The sequence below is a fragment of the Nomascus leucogenys genome, chromosome 11 (assembly GCF_006542625.1).
Source record: "Nomascus leucogenys isolate Asia chromosome 11, Asia_NLE_v1, whole genome shotgun sequence".
NCBI lineage: Eukaryota > Metazoa > Chordata > Mammalia > Primates > Hylobatidae > Nomascus > Nomascus leucogenys.
The window spans coordinates 10,223,856-10,236,999 of NC_044391.1; the positions used below are offsets into that span (position 1 = coordinate 10,223,856).

The 13,144-nt window shown below is 39.7% G+C and overlaps 1 protein-coding gene across 1 annotated transcript in view; it reads left to right on the forward strand.

Moving 5' to 3' along the window:
- Positions 1-879: 879 nt before the first annotated feature.
- Positions 880-13,144, forward strand: part of MACROD2 (mono-ADP ribosylhydrolase 2) — a 169,173-nt gene continuing 156,908 nt past the window's right edge. The window contains exons 1-2 of the mRNA XM_030822001.1: positions 880-921; positions 8,055-8,138. Of these exons, the coding sequence (XP_030677861.1) occupies positions 906-921; positions 8,055-8,138 (100 nt within the window). The 5' untranslated portion in view covers positions 880-905. The remainder of the gene's footprint in view (positions 922-8,054; positions 8,139-13,144) is intronic.

Here is a 13,144-nt window from a genome sequence, read left to right on the forward strand (position 1 = left end):
CTTCTCCCTGTGTCCATGCATGGAGGAAGGGGTGAGAGGTCTCTCTTAGGTCTCTTTTATAAAGACACTAATGCCATCCACAAGGGCTCTGCCCTTATGATCTAATCACCTTCCAAAGGCCTCACCTTCTAATCACCATCACCTTGGAGGTTAAGATTAAGCATATGAATTTTGGGGGGATACAGATATTCAGAACATAGCACTGGATGTGGGCAGCATAAGGAGAGAGATGACAATGTGTCAGAATTTCAAAAGAGCAAGCGTGTCATCCATAGTGCAGAGGAATCACATGTCCTTGTCCAGTTAAAAGGGATTATACTGGGAGATGAGGGGAGCTAAATGGGAATGGTACAACTGGTGGGACACTTGAAAGCACATGAGTGAACGTTGGGATTTCCAAATGCAGCAAAGCAGCACTTTTCATGGTGTGGGGATTTGACACGTGTCGGTCTATGAGCAAATAATGATGTCCATACTTCTCAGATACTTGAAGTGAGCATGCAGACCTCTAACAAAGTTAGAACATGTGGCATTTAAAGTCGGTGATTTTTAATTTTGAGCAACTGAAATGATTGAAGTGACCATATATAATTTCTATAAGTAAAACAAATGATTGCATATATAGTTTGTTATAAATATAACAATTTTTAAAAGGAAATGTAAACTCTAGGTTTTAAATTGTGCATTAATGTGTATACTTTCTTCTTAACTTAGCATGATAATAATAAGACAACAGAAATGCATGCTTTAACAGTCTCTTTTCTACTGATCTGTTATCCTTTTCTTTGATTTTTTTAATTAATCCATCTGGAACATTCTTGTGTTTCCCACTTTCATACAAGTATTTATTTATTTTTTCCTATTTTTTAACAGATGATAATAATGAAGAAGAAGAGGATGTTGAAATGAAAGAAGATTCAGGTATTAAATTCATACTTTTATTATTGGGGGTAGGTAGGGGTCATTTTGTTGTTTATGTACACTTCATATTTTTTCAACGAAAGACAAAATAAGATTAATAAAATAGAAATATATGCTCAGTGTTATAAAATTAAAAAGTAGCTGTTCTAAGACTTAAGGTTAATGCAACTACTGTATTTAAGGAATAAATTTGACCTTGAGTTTCCTGACAGTGAAGGTAAAAATGGAACATGATGTTGTAGTTAATACAGTTATATAACAAATCACCCCCAAAACTTAGAATAAGCTGAAAACAACCACTTCTTATACTCATGAGCACAGCAGAGATAACTTAATCATCCTGTTCACAAGGTTTGGGGCTCAGCAGGAAGATTCAACAGCTGGGAGCTGGGACCATCTGAAGATTCACTTACTTGTCTGTCTAGTGATTGATCTCAACTGTCAGCTAAAATCTTAGCTGGGTCAACTTCCTAAAACACTTGTTCATGGCCACCTTTATGTGGCCTGGGCTTCCTCAAAGCATGGCGGCCACCTTCCAAAATGAGCTTCTCCTGGAAAAAGGGAGACACTGTATTCTCAGGCTTAGACATTCCATTGCATCACTCCATGTAATTCATTCTTTGGAATAGTCACGAACCTGCCAAAATTCAAGAGGAAATGAAAATGACCTCAATCTCTTTTGGGGAGTGGTTCTATAGAGCGTGTAAGACCTAAAATATTGCTGTGGCCATCTTTGGAAAATACACTTTCCACATATTATATTTTGCTCTCATTATCAGAATTGAGGTGCATGCCAACTCCTCAACAAAGCCCAGTTGTTATGAGGAAAATCTAGTGGTTAAATGCACAGGTTATGGCCTAAGGTAGCCATTCAATGTGTCTTTGATAATAAAAGCATAAATCGGTAGACCTGAATTCAATTCTAGCTCTATCAATTATTGAACTTAGGCAAATGTCTGTAAGCCTCAGTTTACAATCCTGGGTGCAATAATTCTTACCATATAGTTTTGTTTGGAGGATTAAATCAGATAACATACCTAAAGTTTCATACAGTGCTTGGACCATAGTAAAGATTCGTAAATTATTGCTTTTTTCTTTCTCATTCTAACAGATATTAGAAGGATATAGAGCTTAATTCTATGATTAAAACTCCTTGTTCCTCATTTTGTCAGTCACAGTGTTCTGACCATGAAAGAGGTATCTCAGAGGCCCTAATTTTGTGTTGCTTCTCATTTGATGCCAGCATCCCCTTCAAATCACTGACAGGCTCAGTCTGGGCAGCTCCATCAGCAGGGAGCTCTTTAAATTCTGATACATTTGATCTCATTACATGAAGTTTGATCGGTGTGGTCCTTCTCTATGTTAAGTTATATCTCTCTCCCTCCCTGGACTGCCCACTATCTTCAAGGGGAAATAACACCAGTTTCTTTTCTTCATAAAAGTTCATTGAAACAAGGATTATGGCTTCTATCTACTCTTCTCCAGTCCAAACATGTCTGATTCCTAAGGTTTTCTTGGACTTCCAAATGCAATGGATTCAGAGGGCATGAGAAGTAGAAGCAGAATCTAAAAGTCAGGAGCAGGAATAAAGGAGGTAGAGGAGGAACTGTAGCAGTGGCTGTTGGTGCCCTACTTATGTCTCCTTGGTGCTTACCGTTATTTTATAGCACCAACAGCTTTCCAAGGAAAGTCCTTATGACTCTCTTCTGAGTGCTCTACTTGTCCTGGCAGCAAATTCAAAGCACCAGAGAGTTAATTTCTCTGGAGCAGCCCTCAACCAATAATAGACAGGAGTTGGTTGATTAATACTCACATCTGACTCATGTTCTATTCTAATGCTGTCTAGTAGAAACATAATGTGAGCCTCAAATATGAGCCTCATGTATAATTTTAGATTTTCTAGTAGCCACATTGAACAAAGTGAAAGGAAGAACGTAAAACTAACTTTAACAATATTTTGTATAACACAATAATCCAAAACATTATCATTTCAATGTATAATCAATATAAAAATAGTCAGATATTTTACATTCTTTTTTTCATACTAAGACTTTGAAATTGGTGTGTGTTTTACATACACATTTCAATTGAAACTAGCCACATTTCAACTACTTGTTGGCCATATGTGGCTAGTGGCTACAGTATTGGACAACATTGTTTGGAGGTCCCCAATAGGACTGAGTCTTGGTTGCCCACAGTGGAATGTGCTCATGAACACACCCAGTATTGGCTGCTTTCCTTTTCCTGTCTTTCTTCCCTACTCCTCTTGTGAAACTTGCTAAAATCATCTCTCAAATTAACTGCTTAAAACTCAAACCCTTCTATGTTTGCTTCTGAGAGAATATGACCTAAGACAAGGACTTTGTTTGCCTTTTATAAACCATAGAGCTCAAGGTAAAATTTAAATTAAAATTTCAATTCCTATACCCATGTAGAATGTCTTATTGTTAAAAAGAACCATATGTTTAAAAAAGACTTTAAATTGTCACTCTGTCTTGAATTAACTTTCATGAAGTTAATCTTAATGCTTGCCGTTCTCATTTATCCTCCTCACATGAAATGTCCTTGGAGTATCTTTTAGCTACGAGGGGTACTGCCCTTTCAAGCACCCAGTATAAGGGCCTTATCTTGCCATGGATCATTTGCCTAAGTGTTATAAGTACACATTTCTAAGCAAAGAGAGTTGGCTTCTCAATGAGATTTAGATAGCTATCCAAATCACTGAATGATTTTAAGGAAATCATTATTAATGCTAATGCAGAGTCTACAAGTTTGGAGTCAGCATTTGAGGTTCAGCAGCATTAATTGGATCACCATTTCTGATTTTAGTTCCACCAGGTTTCCTGGGAGTTTTGTCACCAGCAGCTGCATGCAGCTGTTCAAGTCATATTCAATGGCCCAGGGATGCTAAGCCGCTCGGGCAGAATGGGCTTGGGAGCTACTCCCAATTTCCTGATACCTGAGTGCTGAAATCATGGAGGATTTTTGTGCTGAATGGTTCCAGCTGGCCTCACCAGACATTGGTGTGCATGCTGACTTCATTCAGATCTCACACTTAAGCATGTCAGTCTCGAAGATGAGTCTGAACCAGCCTCCCAAGGCCTTTAACTGCTGCCTTTCCCCTGCCCTGCATCAATTCTTCTCATTCAAATAGAAAAGCTGGAGGGATTTTTACAAATGCAACTGACACTAATGAAGGGCTACTTGAGTGAATCAACTGGCCAAGACATGCTAGTGAATGATAGTAAATAACAACTTGAATGCCTAAACCCACTGGGGTGCTTGTAAATTAACTCTCTGGGTAAGAAGAGCCCCAATGTGAAGAGTTTGCAGATTTCTATGGTATAAACACAAATACCATGGTCTTTTTCAAGCTTCCAAAGCATGAGGTCAATGAATAGGAGAGCTGGGGAGAGATGATACAATTAGCTCGTGTGAGCTGGCTCAAGTCAGCCGCAGCACAGCTCTGCTGAGCCAGACTTTAATTGGGCATGTACTTTGTGCCAATAACGTGACATGCATGAACTCATTTAATACACACAACAATTCTACAAGGCAGGAACTGTTATTATTGAGGCTTAAAAGGGATTAGTTCCTTGCTTAAATAGCAGAGCCAGAATTTGAATCCGAGTTTGCCTGACCCCAAAGTTCATGTCCTTTACTTTTTTGCTCCTGTCTCCAGACTTTTATAGTAAGTAGAGGCAGGAGCATTTCAGATGGTATCAGACATGGTCATCTGCAAGGGGAGGCTCTACTCCCATGGGAGGTAGAAGAAGCAGACTGGCCTAAATGCCTAGAATTCCTTGTAAGTCCTTTAATCATCTTCCTTCATCCTTAATTCCTTAATGGCAAATGTTTTCCCATGTCCTTTCATTTCCATGACTATGCACTGTTGAAATTAGCCCCAATGTGAGCCAGCAGGGACAGAAAATTATCAACTATCAACCACCTATGGAAACTCAACCACATCACAGCTGGATGCACAGTTGAGTCCCTCAGGGGACAAAGCCATGCTCCTGGCAAATCTCCAGGTTTCCACCCTCTGCCAGACACAGGGCAAGCTAGAAGACATGATACATTGTCAAGGAGAAGCATGGGGGTGCTTTTGAAGAGAAGCAGAAGCAACTCTCTTCTTCACTCCCACCAGGCCAAGAGGGAAAGTTGTTCCTCCCAAGCCACAAGTAGAAACTTGGGCACAGAGGCCGTATGTGTCTGTGACTTTCATTTGCATGCCCCAAAACACTTTACCCGTGGTTATCATGAAATGATACAATACTGTTTCATAGAACATGTTTCATGTTCATATTCAACATGTAAGCATGCCCACTGACCCAAGGAGTGCTCTACAACTTTTTCAAAACTAAAATATTAGTACTTTGGGGGGTGCTTAGATATTTCAAAATGTGGCACATGAATGTCTTTTTAAATAGTACCCACTCCCCAGGAATTCCCATTCTGGTGGAAAATGAAGACCTAGAAATGTAACTCACAAAAATGCAAAAAGTGATTTGGAGAAATGCTGGTTTGGAGTTGAATTTTCAGCATTGGAAACTCTCTTCTTGATCCCAGTTGCAGACGACACATTGCAGTGACATAGAAGGGTTAGATTTTTCTCCCAGTGAGGTTGCAAATGTCTCTTTGCCCATTGTATGAATCCATTTGAGCCCAGTATTTGCACTCGGTGAGCTGCTCCAAGCATCTCATTTCTGTTTTTGCTGAACCCATTCCAAGGGTCAACATCCATCTTGCACCTGGTGACAGAAGTTTGTGGGAGTTGCTAATGTAGTCGTTGGCAAAATTTTTCACCCTGGCTGTGGTAATAACCTTAGATGTGACTGACTTGCAACCACGGAAAACCTAGCCTAGTGCCCAAAGCTTTGCAGTTTATAATGCCAAAGTTTTTAATAGCACATCTATCAAATGTGGGTTTTTTTTGTTCTGTTCCTTTTTTTAATAAATGGGAAATGAGAAATGAGTCGCCATAGCTCTGTAATGTAATTTTAGAATCCTGGCATGAAGGCGACAGCTGCTAAGAGAGAATTAGGCAGGGTCCCCATTATATCTTGGCCTTAAAGAAAGGCCTGGGGAAGTGAAAATAAAATAGAATTTGAAATGAAATTCTCAAGGCACTGCTAGGCACCAGGGATACAAGAGGGATTAGGAAAGACAAGTGCCCTTTTCTCATGGAATTTACATTCTTGGGGATGAGATGAGGAAGGAGACATGCAATAAAGGGATACACCAGAGAGTGAGATAATTTCAGATAAAAGTGGTGTGTTCGAGAGACATTTCCCTTCTGGTGAGCCTTTAGATTAGGCAGTCAGGGAAGGTCTTCTAGGGAGTTGAATTTGATCTGAGATTCAAAGGGCGAGAAGGGAGCAGACCTATGAATATGTGTGTTACAGAAGTGGGGGTGAGAACAGCAGGTGCAAAGGTTCTGAGGCAGGAACCAGCCTAGCAGTGATTGAGGAACACAAAGGGAAAGGAAACTGACAAAGCTAGAGCCAAACACAAGTGGAAGGTGAGGCTAGTGTGGTAAGTGGGGCCCAAATGACATGCTGTGCTAGGCCTGGAATTGGATTTGGATCTTATTCTAAGCAATGGTTTTTAAACAGGTGAGCAATGTGATCTGGTTTATGTTTCAAAAGTTCACACTGGCTGCTGTGTTGAGGATAGAAAGTAGAGAGTAAAGAGTAGAAGCGGGGAGATTAGAAGGCTAGAGGGTTATGAGATGCTGGTCTGGGCTACTGTGGTGATTACAAAGATTGAACACAGTAGATGAATATGAAATCTATTTTAGAATGGAGCTGATAGGGCTTATGATAGGACTTATGATTGCTTCAACTGGAAAAGTAAATGAAGAAAAATATTGAGAATGGCATCTCAGTTTGGAGTTTAAATTCCTGGGTAGACAGTAATACCATTCCTTGAGATGTGCAATACTGTGGAAAGAACATGCTTATAAACATCAAGTGTATGATTCTGTCTGATTTTAAATTTGAAATGCCTGATGAGGTCCTTTACAAAAAAATTGAAAGGGCCTGATGGGGATTGAGTGCAGGAAAGGAGATTATTAGTGCCGTGAAGTGTGGGGCATAGTTAAGTACCAGCCCTGAAGGGACAATGGGAAGGAGGTGGCTACGGGAGCCAAGAAACTTAGAGGGCCACATGGAGAAGGCCAACTCTAGGGTCTGTAACCTTAGATTGAGGGATACAACCAGCTCATGAAAATCACCAGGTGCCTAGAAAGTAAATGCCCTGAGCTCACCACTGGCTACATCTAATAGGAAGCCAGAGAACCAGGGAGTTCATTGATGCAATCCAGAAAATTCAGCCTCCCAGAGCACAGCAGGGGCGGTGAAGGTGGGGAGTGGATCTAGAGTGGCAAACAGGTATCCATTCCCAAATCCCAGGCAAGATGCCATGTAGGCTGTTGAAGACATAAGTCATGAGCTCAGCAGGAAGACCAGGGCTAAATACATAAATTAACACCTAATGAAGTGTTCTATATCCAAATGGAATAAACTCGGAGATGCTTTCCTGACACTGTCATCAGAATTTAATTTATTTGCCCCCACGGATAGACTTAGAAAGGGGCATTGAGGAAAATAGGAAGCACAGTAATTTAACTGGGACATACAGAAGTTGTTTAGAATCTGGATTACTAAAAGCAGTTTGTTAAATAGAAGCAGGGTAATTTCTAGCCCCATTCCTTTCTCCATTTCTCTAGCCCTGCTTTCAGTACTGAGTAAGATGAAATTGCACAATGACAATTGTCAATTAATCTATGAAGATTGAAATCGAACACTCTTGGAGGAAAAAATATTAACAGGGTTCCCTTATGGAGAATTTCTAAATTTATAAAAGCACATGTGTAAGATTTTACATTTGTGTGAATCACTAATGTTATCTACAAAAATGTTTTAGCTTAAGCCTTAAGTTTAAGTCTATGTAGGTTGGAGAACCACAAGTCCTTGCCAGAATTTCGCTCAGCCATGATGACAGATGAAACTGCAACTAAGATTCAGCGTGTGTGTAGGTTTACTAAGAAGAAAACGTTTTTAAATTTCAACATAATTTTGAACCCTCCTGGTAAATATTTAAATGAGAATATTAAATCTTTGTGATTCCAGAGGGGTTAGAGCCAAAAGACCTCTCTCCACCCTACAAAAAGAGCAAAGCAAAGAAGCCAGAATGTTCGAAAGACTCTAGCGAGGGTAAGTCCTGTCCCTCCTTCCTTTAGAAAATTATGCCATGAAAAGAAACATATTTAATTTTTAAATTATGTGTACAAACACACTCATGTTCAGATATTCCTAAGGGTTAAAATATCACAGAGAAATTCTTTTATCCCTTTCTAATATGTTTGAAGTTGAAATCAGACTCGTTTATTTTGTTAAGGTAAAACCCAAATTTTAAAAGTCCATTTTGTCAGTGTGATGTGTTTTCCATGTCTGCAAAGCAAAAAACTGTAGGTAGTGCTTACCAGTTACATGTTCCAAAATTGTGTAAAAGCGAAGTTCAAGATTTGCATGTGATGACCAGCTTTGCAGCTATTGGCTTATTGGGGAAATTGTCTTTCTGATAAATACATTCTGAGTCTTTCCAGATTCAGACCTCAACAACAGATGCTGGAAATGGTTCCTGTCTTTAGCACTGTCTTTCATTTTCTAAGATCCTAGGTACCTTTGCATTTTTGCATTGAATGGGCAGATCCCACTGGACTCAGTTTTATGAATAAACGACAGTCTCTCTTTTACACACTAGTACAACATACAATTCATTCAAATTTTCTTTTGAAATGTTGATGAGATGTTCTTTTCATGTGAACCTCAAACCTAAGAGTAGTACAAACTTTTACACTTGACCTTAGCTCAAAGGCCCAGAAGCGATAGAGCAGTACAAACTTTTTAAAGGGAGCATGTTTACGCTTTGTCCTTCTTGCCTGGATCCCCACCTCCTCCACTGGGAAATGAAGAGTGTAATAATACTGATGGTGTCAGGTTGGGTCTTGAGGGAAGAAGATGCCAAGATGGAAGCCGAAGTGCAAGATAAAGGTGAGAGAAATGGGCAATGGAGCAGGAGCAGCTGAAAGGAGAGAAGAAAAGAAGGAGGCTCAGCTAGGAAATGCCTCAGTCTGCAGTGCAGTCTCGAAGTCTGGAGGAGTCCTGCACTGGGCAGGATTAGCTGGGCTCTAGGGTCTCGCTTTCCCATGCACGGTCACTGGCTGCAAGTAGTTTGGCGAGAAAGTGGCCGGCCTCCGCAGGAACACGATGCCACAGGGGTTCTCAAGAGTGTGGTTGCTGGGCGCTGTCAGCTTACTTCTCCCCTACCAGCGGGTCTCACTTGAACTCTGGAGCTGCCCACATGCAGGACTGCACAGTATCCCTGTGAGTGCCAGGGCTTCCGGTGCTAAGGAATGACGCTGCTTTTTCACCTTCCTGGGAGTTCAGCACCAGTCGAGAAGCCAAAGCTGAAAGAAAGGTGGAAATCAAAGCATTAGCTTGAATGCTAATGTGGCTGCCCTGCCCCCAGACGGGCTTCCTAATCCTGAATTTCAGCTCTAAATAGGAAAGCTTTAATCACTGTCCCCTCACAGGCAAGTGCAGGTGTCCTCAGCTTCCTAGACCAAGACTGCCCTGGTCAGCTTGTTATAGGACGAGCAGACCAGGAACACGCCTTCTCTGTAGGCAGGTGGGTCTGAGAGAGACACAAGATGAAACTGTTTCCTTCTCTCAGGCTTACTGTAAGTGAGGAGAAGTGCAGAAAGGCACAGAAATAGATGTGACCCCTCCTCTAGACAAGGAGCGAAGGAGGAATGTTTCCTACTCACAGTAAAGAGTAGAAATGGCATGTGTACTGGCCTAGCACTGGCCTGGCCTTCTGTCAGTGATGGCTGTTGTTATCGATATAATAATCATGGCCATCGTAGGGTATGCACTGCCCTAATTCAGTGAAATGTGCTTGAGAGTTTAAAATCATTCAGAGAAGAACACTTAGAACCAGGGAAAAGGCCAGCTGCAATAATTCACCCAAGATGTTAAGCTTTGTTACTGCCTGGTTGGGAGAGTAGCTGGGGCTTCCAAATCTCTTGTTGTACTTCGGTCATTTTCTAGACCATCTCTTAAGGCCACACTAGGGTAATGAGCTGGGGCAAAGCAATACTCACCTTTCCCCTGGAGAAACTCTACCTCACCAAATGATTCCCATCACATCCATAACCTGTGTCAAAAGTTGTTTTCCAGAACCTGAGCCTGTTGTCATTTCTGAGCCTCATATAACCGCTATTAAGCTGTAGCAGTTCTTCCGCCTTTGATTAAAGAAGGGAATTCTTCCAAGTTACTCCTTCCAATGTGTGAAAACTTCATTTACTTCCTAAATCGGTTGCTTTGTTTAGGAACATCATTCCCGAATCCTAATATGACTCAATAATACAGCTTCACCTCCTGTAATTATGTGGTCTAACAATCTGCTCTGAATCATAAAGATGAAAATGTGGTAACTGGATTTGCTAGCAGGGACATTCTGTCTGTGGTGAAATGTGAATGTGAGGCATTCTCCAGAAACATGGGAATTGTGCATTTGTTCCTAAGAGGGCTTCAAAGACAAATAAAAAAGGAAAAGTGCTGGGCAAGGAGTGAGAAAGGGAGCGCCATCCGGCAGGCAGCGGTGGATGATTCCCTGATGTGCTGTTGTGCTGAACCCCTCCCAACTTTAGTGAATATGACACCAGGTTCGAGAGGCTGAAGAGCCCCAGAATCACTGAAAGAGACATGGGGTTTTCCTGGGGGCTTTCATACAGGAGAGAGAGCCTGGTGGCAGCAGCCTGGGCAGGAGGACCACAGCCGCTTATAAAAAAAACATGCAATGGCAACCTTTACTTAACCCAAGACAAAGGGCCTCCATCCCTTGTACAGCCTGAGTTCCACAGGATGGGCCAGGGACTCAGATGTTCCCTGTAGATAAGGAATCAATCTCCAGGTTGCCACTCCTGGATTCTAGTTGAGAACTTTGAACCGCATTGAGGTGCATCCACCACGTGGTTCATTCTCAGGATATGCTTAAGTGATTGCTATCAGCTGGGTTTACCATACATATGGCACTTATTACTTTATCAAAGTTTCTGTTTTGACAAAATAACCTATGTCCCTGAATTCACGCATTGTACTCTTGCATGTGTTCCATTTTCTGTTATGATACAAAGAGTTACAATCATTCTTTCCTAGTGCATATGCAAATGAAATCTGGTACCACTGAAAGAGGGGCAAATTTTAAGGCCGATCATTACTCTTCTCTCTAGGTCTTCTTCCCAGCTTAGAGTTATCAATGTTTCTCTAGCTTGGTCATTTCATATTTTTTTAGAAAGAGAAGCTCCTGGTATTTTTATTTATAGATCACTCAGCTTAATGCCCCAACATTTGGCCACATCTCTCTTCTCCTCCTTCTTTAGGGTTCCCTGGCCCACTTCCCACCCTCACAGGTACTACTGATTTCCTCCTTTTACCTGATAACACACATTTTCAGAAAGGGTTGTAGAAAACAAACTCACCTAGATTTTCCAGCATATATAGTCATAATAACTGTATTTAGATTCAGAAGAAAAATTTTAAGAACATATGGTCAAATTTTCTCATTCTACAGAATTTTTTTAAAGTACAGACTGCAAATGCTTCTTTAACTTGCCCAAGTCCATGCAGTTTGTTAATGTCACAATCTCTTCTTTTTTTTTTTTTTTTTTTCTAGAAAAAACACAGCTTCTGTAATCCTTTTCTCTTTCTCTTTCCTGGAAATTAGAACAAATTTTTTGAAGGAAGAAATATTGTCAACATTATAACCTCGAGTGAAGCATTATTACTTTAGTAAATAATCTCGCTAAGATACTGAACATCAAAATTAAAAATCAACCTCTAAATGTATTTATTTGCATTTTTATGCTGTGTACTTTTGAATATAGTGGTTTTATTATTTTTAATTAAAATTTCATGAACCGCTGTATACTTTGGTTTCACACACTCAACACCATACCAATAATGAAATTATCAGTAATTTCAAGTTACTAATTGATTGGCTGTCATGTGCTATAAATGATAATGCCATCTATGAACCAGCAAGGCATACACAGAATTGTTTGGAAAAAAACCTGGTTAGTACCAGTTGCATTAATTCTAACTACCCATAATTTAGATCTTTTTTTTTTTTCTTACAAAAAGTTGAAAGAATATTATTGTAGAAAACTTAGCACCTTTAATAAAGCATACTTTTCTCATACTTCTTCCTTTGTCTTTCAGAAGTAAATTCTCTACAGGTTCCTTTACTGAAGGTCTCTCAGGCCTTATTTGTCAGAAAATGGTATTATTTTGCATTATTCTTTAAAAGCAGTATTGGTGGGTAAAAATTTGAGATTGATGGTTATTTTCTTGCAACATTTTGAAGTTTTCCTGTAGTTGTTAATGAATATTTCCGTTTGTTTTTTGCTTCTTTTAAGCTTATCTGTTTTTCCTTTCTGTCTGCTTTGACAATCTACTCATTATCTTTTGTGTTCCATAGTACCACTATGATGTGCCTAGGTATAGATTCATTTTTATGCATCCTTCTTAGAATTTGCTGTACTTCTTGGATCTGGGAAAGGGCATCTTTCATTAGTTCTGACAAATTCTCATGTATCACTGCACCAAATAGAACTTCTGATCTATTACTTTCTATTCTTTCTTTCTCTATTCTTCATGACTTTTAACCCATATCGCATTTTTGTCCTCTGTGTCTCTTCTCTCTCTGATGCCTTCTGGTTAATTTTTCTCAAGTCTGTCATTTAATTTGCTAATTTTCTATTCAACTTTATTTAATCTGATGTTTAACTCTTCACTGAATTTCTAATATAGTTTTCTTTTTTGATAGGTTTTATTTGGTTCCTTTTCAAATATACATGGCCATTTTTTATTTAATTAACACATAAAATACCTTTAATAATCTGCATCATAAATTTTAATATCTCTAGTCTGTACAAGTCTGATTCTGCAGTTTATTGATTCTGCAAACTTATGCGCTTGGTTATTTCCTTGTGTATTTTGCCTTTCTGATGATCACGTTCCTTGGATTTTTACTTATGGAAGCTTTTTTGATGGTGCTTTAAGAGCTCATTTATTTACACTTGGTTTTCTAAGATAACTGAAGTATTACCTTAGCAATACCTTAAAGTACATATTTGGCTTAGAGTTTTGTTTTT